At 54.0% G+C, this 20,842-nt stretch overlaps 1 protein-coding gene across 2 annotated transcripts in view; it reads right to left on the bottom strand.

The window, feature by feature from the left end:
- Positions 1-427: 427 nt before the first annotated feature.
- Positions 428-20,842, bottom strand: part of APEX2 (apurinic/apyrimidinic endodeoxyribonuclease 2) — a 25,601-nt gene continuing 5,186 nt past the window's right edge. For both annotated transcript variants that reach the window (XM_078775639.1, XM_078775640.1), the window contains exons 4-6: positions 9,369-9,542; positions 3,335-3,404; positions 428-3,127 (exon numbers count right to left, since the gene is read on the bottom strand). In XM_078775639.1, the coding sequence (XP_078631765.1) occupies positions 1,886-3,127; positions 3,335-3,404; positions 9,369-9,542 (1,486 nt within the window). In that variant the 3' untranslated portion in view covers positions 428-1,885. The remainder of the gene's footprint in view (positions 3,128-3,334; positions 3,405-9,368; positions 9,543-20,842) is intronic.

Raw genomic sequence — 20,842 nt, 5'->3', positions numbered from 1 at the left:
GTGTGTGTGTTCGTGAACAAGATATCTGGAAAAGTTCTGAACGGATTTGGATGAAAGTTGGTGGGATGATTGCCCTTGGGATAAGGAAGAATTTATTAGTTTTTGGTGAAGCTCAGGATATTATTCCGGATCCAGGAATTTTTTGAAGGATTTTTTACCATTGGAAGATAGGGCTCAGCAGCGGCCACTCACGGCGGGAGTATGCGCTCTGTGGCGTTCTAGTTTAGTCTGTCTCCCTGTCTGGCAGTCAAACAAAATTGAAAATCATTCCAAAACAGGAAACTTGGTTCTTCGGAATGTCATGAAGGATACAAACAGGCAAAAATAAATAATGTAACGTGTTAAATATAGAGGTGGAAAAGACGCTTATCCCTGGCCTCCAATGCATCAACGGCGGTAAACATCGGAAATAACAATTTCTACAACCTTTAAAATCTTTATTTTATTTAAAATGAATCACATACTTGAACATTGTAGAACACAAATTGCCTTCTTGTCACTTTCAAAAAAACCCGTTTAGCAGTATTTAAACAAAATATTGTTATGTTTGTGGTGGGGGTGGGGGGGGGGGAATGAGGGGAGGAGGTGGGCTTAGAACAGGTAAAAATGTACAGGTTAGTATGCGCGCCGTGTTCGGGTAGTTTAGCCATTTTGATGTGTTAAGTAGGGAAATGTTAGCTTAAGAATTGTGCATCATACCAAGGGCGATACCTTGTTCAATAAATAGTGAGGGTTCAACATGAAGGACCTGTATGTAAAACCTTCTGGAAACCTCGGCCTCCAAACTTTCTTCAGTGCGTCATAATGAGATTACTTGCACACCTGTTATGAGCCTATACCTCCCAATGTAAAATGTCCCTGGCCTCCGATACATCAGCTTTTTTCATCTTGCTTATGGAGGCCTGACTCACAAGTTGCAAGGCTTTCGGTCACAGGATAGATCTGACGTGATGCGATTATGAGAACGAGAAAGGAAAATGTGTCTCGGATAATTCCTGTCCTGCATCTTCAAGTCTATGTGATGTAAAACACGAGCTTTGACATGATGCCATGAATATGGTTGGGGTTTTTGATGCACCAAATGGAGGCTCAAACATTCCTACGTTCAGCAACATCATGTCTGCACCTGCAGTTCCAATATGGAATAATAAAGGTCGGTGTGTGATGGATTGTGTGCCTGGCGCCACCATTGTCAGATCACTTAGGAGGGATTTTGTTTATTAAAACAAAGATCCGATGATGAAACAAAAACTTGTTCAAGAAGTTATTAACGGAGTTTGTTCATTTTCTTGGAGATAATTGCCTATTTCAAAACAAAATTACAAGTAAAAATCTGCAGGAAAAAATATTCCATGGGTAAGAAATCGAATTAGCTTTTTTTACTTGTTCGTCATACAAAAGTCAGACTAAAATGACACAAACATGATCACTCCATTTGATTGATCATCGACGTGGATGTAACTCTCCTCTGTGTTTGACATTTGCTTCTTGTGCAATTACACAAGTTGTGATTTCATGGATTCTTGTGAGATTTCAGGAGAAGATGATCAGGAGAACGATGCGACAGAGGGAGGGAGGGGAACGCGTGTATCGTTTATAGTAAAGAGAGGATGCATGGAGAAGAGAATATGTATGGATGAGGCTGCTATCTTGTTTGAAACAATGAGGGCATATCTTCTCTTGTCGGTTGACGGGGCGGGTTCAACGTACATTTCGAGTTGGTGATTGTATTGCACAACATGAAAAGATGGAATGGGAAATAAAAACCTCCCTCTGCAGGTTACTCCACTCCAACAACTGATTTTAAGTGCCGCCCTCAGCCTATCTACACCATGGATAATTCAAGTTATAAATCGACCATACCAATCCTTGCCAGCAGCACCAATCACCTCTTGGTCCATTGGAAGAAGTCACAGCGTGCAGCGGGGTTATCAGAATGCCCTGCCGGCCTAGCACATACGTAGAAGCGACGTCCTTGGTTTGGGCCACTCTTTTTAACTATCCGCAGCACGGCTGCCTCACCGTGACCTGGACACAAAGGGGGTGGTGGTGGCCCAGCAAGCAAGGTCTTCCAAAATGCTGCTCCTCCATTCTTCTCAGATTGTGATGCACAACAACCATCTATTTTGCTGCCAATGCTCACTTCCTGGCTGCATTGTCTATCTGAACTTACACTATTGCTGTCCAACAATGGATCCAGACTTTTTGGCTCAAACCCTTCATTATTTTGTACTTTGATCTCTGCTTCTGTTTGTAACATAGTGTTTTCCACAGCATACTGCTCACAGGTTTTCAAGATTCCATCCCTTTGACTTCTATGACACTTTTCTATCTCATCTTCACCTTTGCTTTTTGCACTGAAAAATCTTCGCACGTCGTGCTGTCGAGTTGGCACATCGATCCCGTTACGCCCTCTCGCTCGCTTCGCCCCTCTGTCCCTCCTGCATTCTGGAGCTCTTTTGGACAAGGCGGAATGTGAAGCACTGTGAACTTCAACCTGTTCACTCACATTTACCCCTCTGGAGCTGACAGTTGACAAACGTGAGCAAGGTTTTGACAATAAATATGCACCAATCTTTTGTTGTCGGCCAGAAAACTCAGGCATAAGACTTGCACAAAGTGGTGGCACATGACACGCAGGTACCAAGGTATAGCGCAGCGTGGCTCGCACCGGGCAGTGATCAGAACCATAGACGTCGGAATCAATTGTGCATGCAACAAGGCCTCGTTGAGCTAAGTGGCGGTCAAGAAATACATAATCAATACGGGTGCCATAGTTGGTGGCACGGGCACCAGTCGCAACAGACCAACAGGTGTAAGCACCCTCACGGCTAGGATGGAGCAACCGGAATGCATCAACAAAATGTCCTCCTGATCCAGACTTTGTACCACAACAATCATTTTCACTTTTGTCATCAAAGCAAAGCTCAGATTCTTCTACAGCAGAAATCTTAGACACGTCCTCAATGTGTCCACATAAATTGCTCGAGTTACGATGCATTTTAGAATCAGTATTGCAGGACTCTTGATCATTTCCAGCAGCAAAAGGAGCAACAACCTCTTCATGAGTGTTTATGCAAAGAAAATGGTCGAGCCAGCGCCTGCCAGGATGTTCATCAAATGTCAGCTGGGGAAGACAACATGAAAGCCGATTTAAACCAAACATAAGCAAGTTCGACATTCACAGAGAGGCAAGATTTGAAAAAATATTGAAATAATTTTCATCAAGATGTTTTGCAAACCTATATTGGCATCATTTATCAACGTAATGCATTTGGTGTGAAACTACAAATTGTCATCAGAGGAACGCCAATAGAAGCAGTTTCTTACTTACTGGATTGTCGGGGTCACAGTGATCAATCAGTCGGTGTGCTGTGTTCACGTCTCCAAGGAGCACCACATGGCTGTTAACCAACAAGAGAGCAAATTCAGCAAAACGGCATGAGGTATTTCAGCAACTTATCCTTCAAGTTGGTTATCCTTATCAGCAAGTTGGTTTACCATTGACCTGCAATTCAAGAGCAATTAGGGTCACTAACAATAAATTTTTGTGCACAAGGATTATGTTTAGAGTTCGGGATGGTAGAGCAAGGCCATTCGATTTCAGGAAGGCAAACCTCGAGGATATGAGGAGCCAGCTGGGTGATGTAGATTGGGAGAGGCTAAATCGAGGACAATCAGCATCAGAGAAATTGGAAACCTTCAGGGAGCAAATGTGTGGAGTGCAGGGTGGGTATATTCCAGAGGTGTAAAACTAGAGGGAGAAAGATGCCAGGGTGGTTGAGTTGTGAGATAAGGAACGCCAACGCCATTAAAAAGAAGCATAAGGTATCTATTCGGTACGAGAGGGAAAGCCCATCAAAATGACGGGTGCACAAAACTCAACACAACACAGAGGATTACAAAAAATACGAAGTTATGCATTTATATCTGATTAACTAGAACGGCACTCAGTAGAGAGCATACCTCCGCCAGGTGAACAGTTTACATTTTGTATCTCAGAGTAGACCAGAAAATCAATGCAGAATCACATTTAATCAAAATCATCCATCCACAACTTTTTGAGATATCCTGCTTTGTATCGTTTTTGGTCCTATCTCCCAATGGTGAAGAATCACTTAGAAAATTATACTAGCCGGATCCGGATCTTCACCAAAATTGAATCGATTCTTCATTGTCACACACACACAACCTATCCACCAAGTTTCGTCCAAATCCGTCCATAATTCTTTGAGATATCCTGCTATACGTTCGTTTCAGCACAACTACTCGATGAAGAACACTTTAAAAATTAAATAATTCTCATATCCGAATCCATATTCAGATCTTCACCAAAATCGAATCGAATAGTCCTCGTCACACACCCAACCTCTGCACCAAGTTTCGCCCAAATCCGTCCACAACTTTTTGAGATATCCTGCTATGTATCGTTTTTGGCCCTATCTCCCAATGGTGAAGAATCACTTAAAATTTCTACTAGCCGGATCCGACTCCAGATCTTCACTAAAATCGAATCATTTCATCCTTGTTACATACGCTACATCTCTGCCAAATTTCGTCCGAATCCATCCACAACTTTTTGAGATTTCTTATTCACAAACAGACAGACAAACAGGGGTGAAAACGTAACCTCCTTTGGTGGCGGAGGTAATTATTTGCAAATAAATAATTAATAGCCCCGTGGGGGACTGACAGTTATTTCTCCAACATGCGGGGTGGCCGGAGATGGAACCGATAAAGCAAAATTGGGCCGGGACTGTTTGAATGGAATCTACTTTGGTTCATGGGGTCCTGATTGGATTTAGCGAAAGCCCAGTTTTGAATGCCATAACTGAATTTGGTGCCATGGACCTGAAGACCCTATAACTGAAGACCCTTCTGCCCTGATGGATCCTGTCAAATTTGGTTCAATTTTGGTTCGTAGTTATGAAGAAGAAGATGTTTCAGTGAAAATGACGAATCAGGGGACGGACCCCACGACGACTGTTTTGCGGGGTCCTAATGCATCCAAGCGAGTTTTGTTGAAATTTGGTGGCAAGTTTCAAAGGATAAGATTTGGAAAAGAATTATCTGAATTTGAGGACTCCCTTCGAGGAGGCGGATTCAGACGAGGAGCACAACCCAAGAAGACCTACCTATCCTGATGCATCCTGTCGGATTTGGTTTGAATCGGCCAGGAGGCATGGGAGCAGAAGACATTTTAGTGAAAATGAAGGATACGGAGAGGGGGTCCGTGGACCCATTTCCGGAGGAGATACGGCCATGGGGAGCACAACTTAAGGTTAGGGCAGTGGTTCCCAACCTGGGGGCCATGGCCCGCTGGGGGGCCATGGTGTATTTCTCGGGGGGGGGGGGGGCATGGGGTAATTTGAACCATACTAAAAATTAAATATTGCGTAATCGGCTCCACGTGGAAGATGACCTCCACTGTGCCCTGACTGTGACTCAACCACGGATACCCCAATTGGTAGCTAAAATGCAATTTCAGCCATCCCACTGAGTTTTTAATTCACTTTTACGGCGCATGCACCACGTCCCTAGTTTTGATTACCTCAGTTGTTGTCGAATTGAGTTTCTTTTTGTGAGATTATAACACACTGCGTTAAATACAGACACAACAGAGGTTTTTAGTTTTCACATATTCTTGACTTGGAACCTTTTCATACTGTTTTCTTGTGTGACAGTTCTATTTTATGCTATCCATAGTGTTGCTACTGATAATATTAAAATCTCATATCAAACATGCATCATACGAGCGACGTTGCTTTGTTCGCTTCTTCCAAAAACGATGTAGTTGGGAGCCAGTAAGGAACAGAAAAAAAACTATGGAACTAAATGTTCATGTTGGCTACTTGGAATTCCTCATTTTCTGTGTAATAATTTACCAAATAAAATATCCAATTAAAGGAAAAAACACCTCTCAGAATGCACCACAGAGCATCTAGAAATCAACATTTTTCTAGGGGGCATTCCCTCAGACCCCCCTAGCCTGCTTACACACGCTCCGCCGCTCAACCCTCGCGAAAGGGAGCGGGTGTTGGGGATGTGCTCTGGGAGCCAAGGGGGCCATAACACAAAAAAGGTTGGGAACCCCTGGGTTAGGGCAAGGTGTTGATGCCGCATATCCAGCATGGTCGATTTCTGAGAAGTTTTTTGAATGAAATACCCAAATTAGGGGAAAAACCCCACACTTTAAATGAGCGGATCCAGATGGGGAGTATGATATATGAATGGGAAAGAGATATGAAAACAACTCCAATTCTCACTCTCCATGTACTGCTCTTGCACCTCCCAAACCCCATGAGTACCTCTGGCTACGTCCTCCCCTTCGCTCCCACCTTCTGTTCATATGTGTGCTGTACCGTCCGCCAAACAGTGATGACTCCATTCACATCTCGCTGTCGGACAACTTGGACCAACTTCTATTCATTTACCCAACTCTCTCTTCCTCATATGTGGTGATTTCAACTGTCATAATGGCAGCTGGCTGGGTGTGAGTACCTCTCTCACCTGCCATGACACCTCAGCAAACGACTTCTGTGACTCATTGGGACGGACACAATCTATCAACCTCCCAACCTGGACCTCAGTCAACGGTACATCATCTCTTCTCGACTTGGTCATGACTAACTTACCTGCAAATGTCTGCTGTTCTTCATCTGCTCCAATAGGTTCATCTGGTTATGTGCTTGTTAAAGTGGATATCTCTCTGGCCGTTCTCATAGACATAGAGCCTCCTCAGGGTCGACGTGTCTGGCTTGCACTCATGTTGACTGGCAAGTTCTTCAAGCAGCCATCAAACATCTGGACTGGTCTCCCATCTCTACTATCTCTGACATCAACTCATCCTGGGAATTCCTCCAAAGAAAATTGCTCTCTCTCATGCACAGATTTATCCCATCTCGTCTTCAGTTGTCATACCCTTCCTCCCGTCCATCGTACACTGAAGCTTGTGGTGAGGCAGTTGCCATGAAGCAACTTGCCTTCACCTCATAGAAGGCTAATCCAACTGAAGGTAATCTCAGTTCCTTTCACAAAGCTCGGAACAAGTGTGTGTCTACCCTCAGGAGTGCCAGGGGAAGCACTGTCTCCCCACACTCAAGAATGAACTCTCAAACCTGTCTCCTTCCTCCAAATCCTGGTGGCATCTGGTCAAATCCGTTTCTGGTGTTTGTTCCCCTTCCATTGTTCCCCACACCTGACTCCGCACGTGAAAAAGCTGAATGTCTCAACTCTGTGTTTGCCTCCAAATCTTGTGTCCCAAACCCATTTCTCTCTGTACCCAGCTTACCCAGTCGTACGGAGCTGCTCCTGGACTCTGTGTCCTTCTCTCCTGACAAGGTGGAGAAGTTTCTGTCAAACCTCGACTCTGATTCTGCAAATGGACCAGACGACATCATGGGTCCCAAAATCCTGCTCTGCCGCTCTATCACACCCTCTCTCTGCTCTCTTCACCCTCACTTTTGCTCAAGGTCATCTGCCATCTGCTTGGAAATCAGCCAACATTACCTGGAAATTAGCCAACATCACCGCTTTACACAAAAAGGTGCAAAAATATATCCTTGGATCTATAGACCAATCAGCCTGCTCCCAATCATCAGTAAGGTCATGGAATCCATCATCACTTCTGACATCAAATTCTTCCTCTTTTCCAATGACTTGATCTCTGATCATCGATTTAGATTCAGACCAGGCCACTCTACTCTACCCTACTCTACTCTACTCTACTCTACTCTGCACATGCTGCTTCTGCTGTCTCAACAATGGATGGAGGTCCTCAATGCCAAACAGGAAATCAGAGCTGTCTCCCTTGACATATCTCGTGCCTTCGGTACTGTTTGGCACCCCATCCTGCTCACCAAACTCTCCTCTTATGGTGTCCAGCGAAACCTCCACACATGGCTTGCAGACTTCCTCTCCTATCGTAGTCAGCATGTGGCTTCACATTGAATTCTCTCATCTCCCCTTTCTGTTCAGGCTGGAGTTCCTCAAGGCAGTGTTCTGGGCCCTGTGCTTTTTCTGGTCTTCATTAATGATCTCTCCGATTCTCTGGAAAATCCTCTCTATCTCTTTGCTGATGACTCCACTCTCTGCCGCTCCATACCTCATCCCTCAGATCGGCAGTCTGCAGCCTCTTCACTCTCTGCAGACCTGGACAAAATCACAAACTGGTCAAACAAGTGGAACATGTCCTTTACTCCTGACAAATCTCACTCACTATGTCTCTCCGAAAAGACCGTCTGGAAAACCCTCCCATTTACTTTCTCAACAATCCTCTTAAAGAAATTCTGTCACTCAAGCTTTTAGGTCTCACTACTTGCCATCTTTCCTGGGAAAACCACATTTCCAAGCTGGCCTCCAAAGCCAGTCGCCGACGGGGCATCCTCCGTCGTGCAAAGTCCTTCCTTGGCAGCTCTTAGCTCCTCACCACATACAAGGCTTTAATCCGCTGCTTGATGGAATACTGCTCTCCCCTCTGGGCTGGTGCACCTGCCTCACACCTAGCTCAGTTTTACACTGTTGAAACCATAGCTTTTAGAATCATTTGTATCTCCTGCGATTAAGCCGATTCTGAGGGCCTGTCACTCTCTCACCGCAAGCAAGTTGGTGGTCTTTCTGTCTTCTACCGACTCCTCTCCGGCCTAGCTCCCCCTGCTCTGTCTGTGCTCTGTCTCCCAAATATTCCTACAGGTCGCACAATATCTGCCAGCAACCCTCTTCTGGTGAAACCGCCAAAATCAAGACTCTCTGCTCACCTTCACCCTTTCATCCTTCTTTTTCCCGCCTCTGGAACAAACTCTCTCACTCTCTTCAATCCCACTCCTTCCTCCAGGTCTTTAAAACAGCTGTTCACCACCATCTCTTATTGTTCCCTATCCAAAACCTTGATGTTTTTTTTTTACACCCATTAATCCACCACAAACCCACCTCCTTCAAATTCCAATATCTTTACTGAAAGTCCTTGTAGTGTCCATCTTGTTTATCCTGTGTACTCACTGTTTTTTTCCCTGTTTGTCGTTAAAGGCGGCAAAAAGGGTTGGCGTCAGGAAGGGCATCCGGCCGTAAAACATTGCTTCAAAAAGGGGACCAAAAAACAACAACAACCACGGTTCCCGAAAAAGGCCAACCCCTGCTTTGCGGGGAAAAATGGCCTCTAAAGGTGGTTATTTTTTATATACTCCACCCCAGCCCTCTCCCTTCCACGGATATCCCTGTTCCCTACTGTTATTGTACTTCCCTCTCTCTCCCCCCTCTTGTCTCCCACTCCATTTATTATATGTCATATGTGTCTCTCAAACGAGCCTAGACCAAGTGTAGAAAATAAATAAATAAATAAATAAATAAATAAAACATGAAAGAACGTTCACCTTCCAGAACTCAAGATGGCTTCCACACGCAGCTGCAGCAGTTTGTAAAAGCGAAGCTTAAATGCAGCACGATCAGGCCGTTCTGGATCGGCCCTGGGGCAGTAAACGTTCACGATAGACAACGTTTCCGCACCACCTTCCGCAACAACCTCTGCATGGTCACTTCCAGCAAACCTAACATCATGCAACCCTGGGTTAGTGCAATAAGTGCCAAAATGCTTCAACTTCACACATGCACTCCAAATTTGGGGACAATGTGAATAATTATAAAGTTTACAGACAACAAACCTCTTGCATACAAGGAAAATCTCAGAACATCCCCAATCCAAAACCATGATCTTATATATTTATAAGATTGAAGGAACTGCGCTCCAACGCGAGTCGAAAGAATTGACGCGACCAAAGACGGAATTCGTCCGAGTTGCTTTATTGAAACAAAACAGCTCAGGTATTCTGACAAGCCCGTTTATCGGGCAGCAATATATATACACATTTATGTCGGGAAGTTTGCCCGGCAAAAGCTATACCGGGCATGCCCGGGTGTCAAGGGCGAGCCTTGGAAAGGCGAGTCTGGACCTGCCCGGGCGTGTTTGGCTGCGGCCTGGCAAGTCGAGGCTGGGCGTGCCCGGGCGCTCTGGACGAGCCCTGGAAAGGCGATAGCGGGCATGCCCGGACGCTCTGGGCGAGCCCTGGAAAGGCGATAGCGGGCATGCCCGGACGCTCTGGGCGAGCCCTGAAAAGGCGATAGCGGGCATGCCCGGACGCTCTGGGCGAGCCCTGGAAAGGCGAGAGCGGGCATGCCCGGGAAAGACGAGACCGGGCGTGCCCGGGAGGTTCGGGCGTGCCCGGGAACAGTGAGTCCGGGCATGCCCGGGAGAGGCGCGTCTGGCCGTGTTCTGGCCGGTGCAAGGCGATTGTGTGCATCCAGCGGTAACCGCTACACACGCCCCTCCAGAATCGACCTGCACCGGCAGGGTCAATTTAAGGGGGGTCCGGATGACCCGGCCGAAGCGACCCCTGGAGGGTCGTGGGGAGGGGTCCGACGTGGTGGTGGGTGGTCGAGCGGGGGGAACTGTGGACGGGGGGCGGCCTCGCCGCGGAGGAAGGGCCAACCGTGGTGGTCGGTCGACGTCCATGTGCGCCGGTTTGAGGCGGTCCACAGAAATCCGGTCCGGCCGGCCGCCGAAGTCGACGATGAAAGACTTGTCGCCCCGTCGCAGGACCCGTCGTACGGCGGCCGGAGTGGCCCCCGGTGCGCGTCATGACGCACAAAGACGTACTCCGCTGTGCGAAGCGCCGGGGGGACGTATGACTGGGGGCCACCGTGGCGGGACGTCGGCACGGGGGCAAATCGTCGGGCGGCCTCCTGGAGGTCCGAGCGCTGGCGAGCGGCGGACCAGGGACTGGTAGCGTCGGGCACGAATTCGCCCGGGACGCGGAGCGGCTGGCCGTAGACGAGCTCGGCGGCGGACGCCTGGAGGTCTTCCTTGGGGGCCGTGCGAAGGCCTAAAAGGACCCACGGCAGCCGGTCGGCCCAACCGTCGTCCTGAAGGCCGGCCATGAGTGCGGCCTTCATGGAGCGGTGAAACCGCTCGCACAACCCGTTGGCTTGGGGGTGGTAGGCCGTGGTGCGGTGCAGCGTGACCCCCAACGAACGGGCGACCGCGCCCCAAAGCTCAGACGTGAACTGTGGGCCGCGGTCGGACGAGATGTCCGCTGGTGCGCCGAAGCGCGCGACCCAGGTGGCGATGAACGCCTGCGCCACGTCGGCGGTGGTGGTGGAGGCGAGGGGCACGGCCTCCGGCCACCTGGTGATCCTGTCAAAACCATGGTGAGCAGGTGGGTGAACCCCCGCGAGGGGGGCAGGGGACCCACCAGGTCCACGTGGACGTGGTCGAAACGCCGTTCAGGCACGGCGAAAGGTGCCAGCGGGGCCTGGGTGTGGTGGTGGACCTTGACCCGCTGGCAGGCCGTGCAGGCGTTGGCCCAGTCGTGGATGTTTCGTCGAAGGCCGTGCCAGACGAAACGCGCCGACACCAGCTTCTGAGAAGCTTTCCGGCCCGGGTGAGAAAGGCCGTGGATGGAGGCGAAGATGCGGCGCTGCCAGGAAACGGGCACGATGGGGCGAGGCTGGCCCTGGGAGATGTCGCAGAGCAGGACGGTGCCCGCGAAGGGAATGTCGGCCAGGCGGAGGCCCGTGTCCGCCGCACGGAGTGCCTGCACCGAGGCGTCGGTGGTCTGGTCGGCCGCCATGAGCGCGAAGTCCACGCCGAGGTGGACCGCGTTCGCGCTGGCCCGAGAAAGACAGTCGGCCACGGCGTTGTCTTTGCCGGCGACGTGCCGGATGTCCGTGGTGAACTCCGACACGGCGGAGAGGTGGCGCTGCTGGCGGGCCGACCACGGCTCCGTGACCTTAGCCATTGCGTAGACCAACGGCTTGTGGTCGACGAAAGCCGTGAACGGGCGGCCCTCCAGGAGGTGTCGGAAATGGCGAACGGCCAGGAATAGCCCGAGCAGCTCGCGGTCGAACGTGCTGTAGTTTAACTCGTTCGGCCGGAGTTGCCGGCTGAAAAAGGCGAGTGGCTGCCAAACCCCGTCCACCCATTGCTCATGGACGGCGCCCACCGCGTAGTTGGAGGCGTCCGTAGTGAGGGCGATGGGCGCGTTGAGCACCGGGTGAGCCAGCAGCGTTGCGTCGGCGAGGGCCCGTTTGGCGCTGGCGAAGGCCGCGTCCATGGCCGCGGACCAAACAATGTCATGCTTGGCCGGCTTGCCCCGGAGGGTCTCGTAAAGGGGCCGCATGAGCTGAGCAGCGCGGGGCACGAATCGGTGATAAAAATTCACCATGCCAAGGAACTCTTGGAGGGCCTTGATGGAACGGGGACGCGGGAACGTGGTGATGGCCTCGACCTTGGTCGGCAGCGGCACGGCCCCGGTCTTGGTGATGCGGTGGCCCAAAAAGTCAACGGTCGTCGCGCCGAAGTGGCATTTGACCGGGTTGACAATTAAGCCGTGCTCGCTGAGGCGACCGAACAGTGTTCGGAGGTGGGGGAGGTGCTCGGCGCGGGACGTGCTGGCGACGAGGATATCGTCCAGATAGACGAAAAGAAACGGCAGGTCGCGCAGCACGCCGTCCATCAAGCGCTGGAACGCCTGGGCCGCGTTCTTGAGGCCAAACGGCATCCGCAAAAATTCGAACAGGCCGAACGGCGTGATGACGGCCGTCTTCGGGACGTCGGCCGCCCGGACAGGTACCTGGTGGTAGCCCCGTATCAGGTCAATTTTCGAAAAGATGACCCGTCCCGCCAAACGGGCGGAAAAGTCCTGAATATGCGGGATCGGGTACCTGTCGGGGGTGGTAGCGTCGTTGAGACGGCGGTAGTCGCCACACGGGCGCCATCCACCCCCCGGCTTTGGCACGATGTGCAGTGGGAAGGCCCACGCGCTGTCGGAGCGCCGCACGATGCCGAGGTGCTCCAACGCGTCGAACTCGGCCTTCGCCACGGCGAGCTTGGCCGGGTCGAGGCGGCGGGCCCTGGCGTAGACCGGCGGGCCCGTAGTGGGTATGTGGTGCTCGATCCCGTGCCGCACCGCGACGGCCGAAAACGTCGGCCGCGTGAGGGCCGGGAATTCCGCGAGCAGGCAAGCGAACTCGTTCGCTGCCGGGAGGGTGCACGCCAGTTCGGTCGGCGCGGAGCTGCTCATCGTGCACGCCAGGGAGCTGAAGGTCTCGGCGTTGACAAGGGGACGACGTTTGACGTCGACCAGCAGCCCGTGCGCGCAGAGGAAGTCGGTGCCCAGCAAAGCCATGGGGACGCAGGCGGTCACAAAAGTCCATTGAAAACGCTGGCTGCCGAAGCAGAGGGTGACGACGCGTGGGCCGAAAGTGCGTATGGCCGAGCCATTAGCAGCGACCAAAGAGGGGCCGCAAACGGCGTCCCGCCTGTCCTGCTCGGAGGCGGGTATGACGCTCAGTTGGGCGCCGGTGTCACACAGGAAACGCCGCCCAGAAGCTTTGTCCCGAATAAACAGCAAGTTGCCCGAGTGGCCGGCGCTCATGGCTGGGAATGAACGCCGGCCCGGCCGTTTCCCGACCTGCCGAAAGTGCACGGGGGCCGGCACGTCCGAGCCTTGTGTCTGAACCTGGCGTGGTAATAACACCACGCCCGGTCAGGTGGAGGCCCCGGCCGTCGTGTCGGAAGCGGGCGGTGCGGCGTGGCGGCCGCCAGTTGCACCGGCAGTTCGGCCTCCAACCGCGCAGGGCGCTCGGGTGTCGTGGGCGTCGCCTCGGACGGCGGCGGGTAACCGCGCCGATGTGCTGGCCCGCCGAGGAGATCTTATCGGCTTCCCTGGCGAGGGCGCGGGAATCCGTGATCAACGTGCCAGCCAGGGCGAGGCGTACCGGGTGAGGCAGCTGGCGAAGGAACAGCTCGCGGAACATAAAATCCGGAGAGTGCTCACCGAGCAACGAGAGCATATAGTCCATGCGCTCGGACGGGCGCGTGTCGCCGAGCTCGGGCAGAGCGAGCAGGCGCCGTGCGCGTGCTGCCGGTGAGAGGGCGAAAGCGTCGAGGAGGAGTGTCTTCAGCGCGTCGTATTTTTCAGCAGCCGGCGGGTGCTCGAGGAGGCTCAAGGCGCGGGCCGCGGTGGCGGAACCGAGCGCCGCCACAACATGGTGGAAGCGGGTGTCGTCCGCAGTGATGCCTCGCAGGGCGAACTGAGAGTCCGCCTGAGCGAACCAAACAGCCGCGTGAGCCTCCCAGAAGGTAGGCAGTTTAAGCGTCACTGCCGTATCCATGTCGGTAGGTCACCAATGAAGGAACTGCGCTCCAACGCGAGTCGAAAGAATTGACGCGACCAAAGACGGAATTCGTCCGAGTTGCTTTATTGAAACAAAACAGCTCAGGTATTCTGACAAGCCTGTTTATCGGGCAGCAATATATATACACATTTATGTCGGGAAGTTTGCCCGGCAAAAGCTATACCGGGCATGCCCGGGTGTCAAGGGCGAGCCTTGGAAAGGCGAGTCTGGACCTGCCCGGGCGTGTTTGGCTGCGGCCTGGCAAGTCGAGGCTGGGCGTGCCCGGGCGCTCTGGACGAGCCCTGGAAAGGCGATAGCGGGCATGCCCGGACGCTCTGGGCGAGCCCTGGAAAGGCGATAGCGGGCATGCCCGGACGCTCTGGGCGAGCCCTGAAAAGGCGATAGCGGGCATGCCCGGACGCTCTGGGCGAGCCCTGGAAAGGCGAGAGCGGGCATGCCCGGGAAAGACGAGACCGGGCGTGCCCGGGAGGTTCGGGCGTGCCCGGGAACAGTGAGTCCGGGCATGCCCGGGAGAGGCGCGTCTGGCCGTGTTCTGGCCGGTGCAAGGCGATTGTGTGCATCCAGCGGTAACCGCTACAAGATCATGGTTTTACACCCAAAATTTGCAGTTAACCGCACCCAAATCCCTCCTCCTTCCAATTTTTCAGTTTTTGCTCCTTGGAGTTTCCTTCCATATCCATACTATCCACCCCATGCATCCTCTTTATCCATCTTGTCCTGTATCCATCCAGATTCTGATCTTCACCAAAATTGAATAAACTAGGGCATGCCCGTACTATATATATAGGACGTGCCCGTAAGTGCGTGATGTTACCGTACAATGAATGTATCGTCCCGACGCCGCAGCTCGGATGGCGCTGCAGTTAATCGGGCCCCCAAATTCCTCATCGACGATAACTAAACAATATATTATATGAATCGCACCGTACATACCTCCTTCTAGATCTTGTTCTTGTCTTGATATACTCACTCAGGCTCACTCTACCACGACTGAGTCCTCCCAGCTCCTCCAAATGGCGCCCGCTAGCCGCTACGTAAGTCCGGAAGTGACGTCCTCATTTGACTGTCCGGAAGGTCGCAAATCGCAGTTACGATGAATCGCAAATTAGTTTTAATTCGTTTTAAAACATAGTTTAACGGCAACATAGTTTGCCGACGGGAAATAAATGAATACGCTCTCAAATGTGCCATCCGAGGCAGAGTCTGTTCGCCACGTTCGGCACACGTGATAGCTCGCTGCTCTCTGATTGGTTGAATCGTTTTTTGGACATAGCTCGGTAACTACTTCTGCGATTAATTTAAAACCTTGAAAAGGCACATCCTCGGGTCCCCAGCAATATACCTGGCAAGTTTCAAGTATATCGGACCGGTAGTTGTCGAGAAACAGCGGTCACAGACAAACATACAAACAAACATACACACAGAGATTAGTGGAATTATAGATAGACTAGGGCATGCCCGTACTATATATATATCTAAAATTATATCCCCCCCCCTCTATTTACATGGAATGGTTTGGTTCATTCGCAAAGCCAAAGGCAAAGCGAACGGCTTGCGAGTACGGTACAATCCCCCCCCCCTCTATTTACATCAAATGGTTTGGTCCATTCGCAACGACCACAGAACCCCCCCCTCTATTTACATGAAATGGTTTGGTCCATTCGCAACGCCAAAGCGAACGGCGAACGGCTAAATCGCCATAGCTCGGTAACTACTTGTCCGATTAATTTCAAACCTTGAAAAGGCACATCCTCGGGTCCCAGCAATATACCTGGCAAGTTTAAAGTATATCGGACCCGTGGTTGTCGAGAAACAGCGGTCACAGACAAACATACAAACAAACATACACACAGAGATTAGTGGAATTATAGATAGACTAGGGAGTAGGGCATGCCCGTACTATATATAAGCTAGGACGTGCCCGTACGTGGGTGCCCGTTCCTTGCCAAAAAAAAAAAAAAAAAAATTTGTGTAGGGGTGTATGTGTGTAAACATCCTAGGGCGTGCCCGTACGTGGGTGCAAAAAAACATGCGTGCAAACAACAACAACAAAAAAAAACTTTGAAACCACGTGGCAGTAACGACCACAGAACCCCCCCCCCCTCTATTTACATGAATGGTTTGGTCATTCGCAACGACCACAGAACCCCCCCCTCTATTTACATGCAATGGTTTGGTCCATTCGCAACGCCAAAGCGAACGGCGAACGGCTAAATCGCCATAGCTCGGTAAGTACTTGTCCGATTAATTTCAAACCTTGAAAAGGCACATCCTCGGGTCCCCAGCAATATACCTGGCAAGTTTAAAGTATATCGGACCCGTGGTTGTCGAGAAACAGCGGTCACAGACAAACATACAAACACACATACACACATACACACATACACACAGAGATTAATGGAATTATAGATAGATTATAACTCGTCACACACCGAACCTGCGCACCACGTTTTGCCGTATCGATCGATTCATACATTTTGAGATATCCTGCCCACAGACAAACAGACAGACAACAGGGGTGAAAACATAACCTCCGCCCACCCTTCGTGGCAGAAGTAAAAAAAATGTACACTGGTAAACTTAAGGGTTGGACAAGGAAGGGTGTATAATTGAGGTAGTTGTTGACAGGCAAGCAGTTTTGAAGAATTAATATTGATGCAAATTGAGCACTTAAAATGTTCAGGAAACAGACCAAAGATTCATGCTTATGTAATGATGTTTACTGCCCATTATATTTATAGAAAATGACACAAACAGGACATTACTGCTTTAAAGGTGGCTGCAAACAACATAATGTTTTGGTCAATTGCCAAACAATTTTTCATCGCATAAAACAACACCTTACCTAACATTAAGCAACTGAAAGAGAGGTAGTAAGGGGAGTAATACAAAGAATGAACGAGAATGGCCCATCACCCTCCCCCCTCTTCCGGGAGAGGAGGGGGGAGGGGAGGGAGAGGAGGGGGGAGGGGGAGGGGGGGAGGGGGAGGGGGGAGGGGAGGGAGAGGAGGGGGGAGGGGGGAGGGGAGGGAGAGGAGGGGGGAGGGGGGAGGGGAGGGAGAGGAGGGGGAGGGGGGAGGGGAGAGGGGGGAGGGGGGAGGGGAGGGAGAGGAGGGGGAGGGGGGAGGGGAGGGAGAGGAGGGGGGGAGGGGAGGGAGAGGAGGGGGGAGGGGAGGGAGAGGAGGGGGAGGGGAGGGAGAGAAGGGGGAGGGGAGGGAGAGGAGGGGGGAGGGGGGAGAGGAGGGGAGGGAGAGGAGGGGGGAGGGAGAGGAGGGGGGAGGGGGGAGGGGAGAGGGGGAGGGGGGGAGGGGAGGGAGAGGAGGGGGAGGGGGGAGGGGAGGGAGAGGAGGGGGGAGGGGGAGGGGAGAGGGGGAGGGGGGAGGGGAGGGAGAGGAGGGGGGAGGGGGGAGGGGAGGGAGAGGAGGGGGGAGGGGGGAGGGGGAGGAGAGGAGGGGGGAGGGGGGAGGGGAGGGAGAGGAGGGGAGGGGGGAGGGGAGAGGGGGGAGGGGGGAGGGGGAGGGAGAGGAGGGGGAGGGGGGAGGGGAGGGAGAGGAGGGGGGAGGGGAGGGAGAGGAGGGGGAGGGGAGGGAGAGTAGGGGAGGGAGAGGAGGGGAGGGAGAGGAGGGGGAGGGGAGGGAGAGGAGGGGGGAGGTGAGGGAGAGGAGGGGGGAGGTGAGGGAGAGGAGGGAGGGAGAGGAGGAGGGAGGGGAGGGAGAGGCGGGGGGGAGGGGAGGGAGAGGAGGGGGGAGGGGAGGAGAGGAGGGGGGAGGGGAGGGAGAGGAGGAGGGGGGAGAGAGAGGAGGAGGGGGGAGGGAGAGGAGGGGGGAGGGGAGGGGAGGGAGAGGAGGGGGGGAGAGGAGGGGGGGAGAGGAGGAGGGAGGGGAGAGAGAGGAGGAGGGGAGGGGAGGGAGAGGAGGGGGGAGGGGAGGGAGAGGAGGGGAGGGAGAGGAGGGGGGAGGGGAGGGAGAGAAGGGGGGGAGGGAGAGAAGGGGGGGGAGGAGAGAAGATGGGGGGAGGAGAGAAGAGGGGGGGGGAGGAGAGAAGAGGGGGGGGGAGGAGAGAAGAGGGGGGAGGGGAGGAGAGGGAGAGGGGGAGGCTGATGGGGGAGGGGGAGGGGAGGGTGATGGGGGAGGGGGAGGGTGATGGGGGAGGGGGGGAGGGGGAGGGGGATGGGGGAGGGGAGGGGGATGGGGGAGGGGGATGGGGGAGGGGGAGGGTGATGGGGGAGGGGGATGGGGGTGGGGGAGGGTGATGGGGAGGGGGAGGGGGAGTGGGAGGGGAGGGGGAGGGGGAGTGGGAGGGGAGGGGGAGTGGGAGGGGAGGGGGGGAGGGGGAGGGGGAGGGGAGGGGGAGGAGGGGATGGGGGAGGGGAGGGGGGAGGGGAGGGGAGGGGGAGGAGGGGATGGGGGAGGGGAGGGGGATGGGGGAGGGGGGGTGGGGGAGGGGAGGGGGGATGGAGGAGGGGTGGGGGGATAGGGGAGGGGAGGGGGATGGGGAGGGGAGGGGAGGAGAGGGGGGAGGAGAGAAGAGGGGGGTGGGGAGGAGAGGGAGAGGGGGAGGGGGAGGCTGATGGGGGAGGGGGAGGGGAGGGTGATGGGGGAGGGGGAGGGTGATGGGGGAGGGGGAGGGTGATGGGGGAGGGGGAGGGTGATGGGGGGAGGGGGAGGGGGATGGGGGACGGGGATGGGGGAGGGGGAGGGGGATGGGGGAGGGGGGAGGGGGAGGGTTATGGGGGAGGGGGAGGGGGAGGGGAGTGGGAGGGGAGGGGGGGAGGGGGAGTGGGAGGGGAGGGGGAGGGGGAGTGGAGGGGAGGGGGAGGAGGGATGGGGGAGGGGAGGGGGGATGGGGGAGGGGAGGGGGGATGGGGGAGGGGAGGGGGATGGGGGAGGGGAGGGGGATGGGGAGGGGGAGGGGGGATGGAGGAGGGGAGGGGGGATAGGGGAGGGGAGGGGGGATGGGGAGGGGAGGGGAGGGAGAGGGGGGAGGGGAGGGGGAGGGAGAGGGGGAGGGGGGGAGGCTGATGGGGAGGGGGGAGGGGAGGGTGATGGGGGAGGGGGAGGGTGATGGGGGAGGGGGAGGGTGATGGGGAGGGGGAGGGGGGATGGGGGACGGGGATGGGGGAGGGGGGAGGGGGATGGGGGAGGGGGAGGGGGAGGGTTATGGGGGAGGGGGAGGGGGAGGGGGAGTGGGAGGGGAGGGGGGGAGGGGAGTGGGAGGGGGAGGGGGGGAGGGGAGTGGGAGGGGAGGGGGAGGAGGGGATGGGGGAGGGGAGGGGGGATGGGAGGGGAGGGGGGTGGGAGGGGGATGGGGGAGGGAGGGGGATGGGGGAGGGGAGGGGGGATGGGGATGGGAGGGGGGGATGGAGGAGGGGAGGGGGGATTGGGGAGGGGAGGGGGGATGGGGAGGGGAGGGGAGGAGAGGGGGGATGGAGGAGGGGAGGGGGTGGGGAGGGGAGGGGGGATGGGGAGGGGAGGGGAGGAGAGGGGGGAGGGGAGGAGAGGTGGGAGGGGAGAAGAGGGGGGAGGGGAGAAGAGGGGGAGGGAAGTACCTGGCATTGCGGGCGGGGGAGGGGAGGGGGAAGAGGAGGGGAGGGGAACGGGGGTAGGGGAGGACAGGGAGGGAGGGGAGGAGAGGGGGGGAGGGGAGGTGAGGGGGGGAGGGAGGAGAGGGGGGGAGGGGAGAAGAGGGGGGGGGAAGTACCCGGCATTCCGTGTATAAACGTGAGGGAGAAGAGGGGGGGGAGGGGGAGGGGGAGGGGAGGAGAGGGTGGGAGGGGGAGGGGGAGGGCACAAGAATCGTCGAATCAGCGCACTGCTCTGCCACCGATTCAGATTCCGTGTTTAATATTCCTCGCTGAAAAAAAATATGGATCTAAAGATGAAAGAAAAAAAAAACCTATGTGGTGTGGAATGGCAATGTTCCTCGCTGAAATGTAAAAAAAACGCAATCGCGCGGCAAGGAACATCACGTGATCGCTCTGAGCGATCGATTGCAACTCTGCGTCGTGTCGTGGGCGTGGCCAACCTGGCCTCATTCTCCCAGGTGATTGGCTAACTCGAGCTCGAGAGAGCCATAATGCGCTACCTTTATGGCAAAAAATATGGATCTAAAGATGAAAGAAAAAAAACCTATGTGGTGTGAATGGCAATGTTCCTCGCTGAAATGTGAAAAAACGCAATCGCGCGGCAAGGAACATCACGTGATCGCTCTGAGCGAATCAGCGCGCTGCTCTGCCATTCCGGTCATAATATTCCTCGCTGAAATGCGCTGAGGTAAAAATATGGTAAAAAAAATTATGAAATAAATTTTTAGGTCGGCCATGTTCTTCCCAGGCTCAATGGCCATGTTTGTGCCAGATATCAAGTACGTGAGCCTCTCCGTTTAGGAGTCTATCGGTAACATTACACACACACACACACACACACACACACACACACACACACACACACACACACACACACACACACACACACACACACACACACCACACACACACACACACACACTGTGTTTTATATATATTGATAATACGAAATGTTTGTATAGCCACCCGCGGAAGTACGTAACTTCCGGTTAGTGCACCCTTCGCGACAACAGTCACGTGATTGGATACGTTGAAAACAAACCACAAAAGGGCACGTGTTACAGCTTA

The sequence above is a fragment of the Myxine glutinosa genome, chromosome 4 (genome assembly GCF_964187855.1).
Source record: "Myxine glutinosa chromosome 4, kmMyxGlut1.1, whole genome shotgun sequence".
NCBI lineage: Eukaryota > Metazoa > Chordata > Myxini > Myxiniformes > Myxinidae > Myxine > Myxine glutinosa.
The sequence above is the reverse complement of the archived record's forward strand: the minus strand, read 5'-3'. Positions and strand labels throughout refer to the sequence as shown.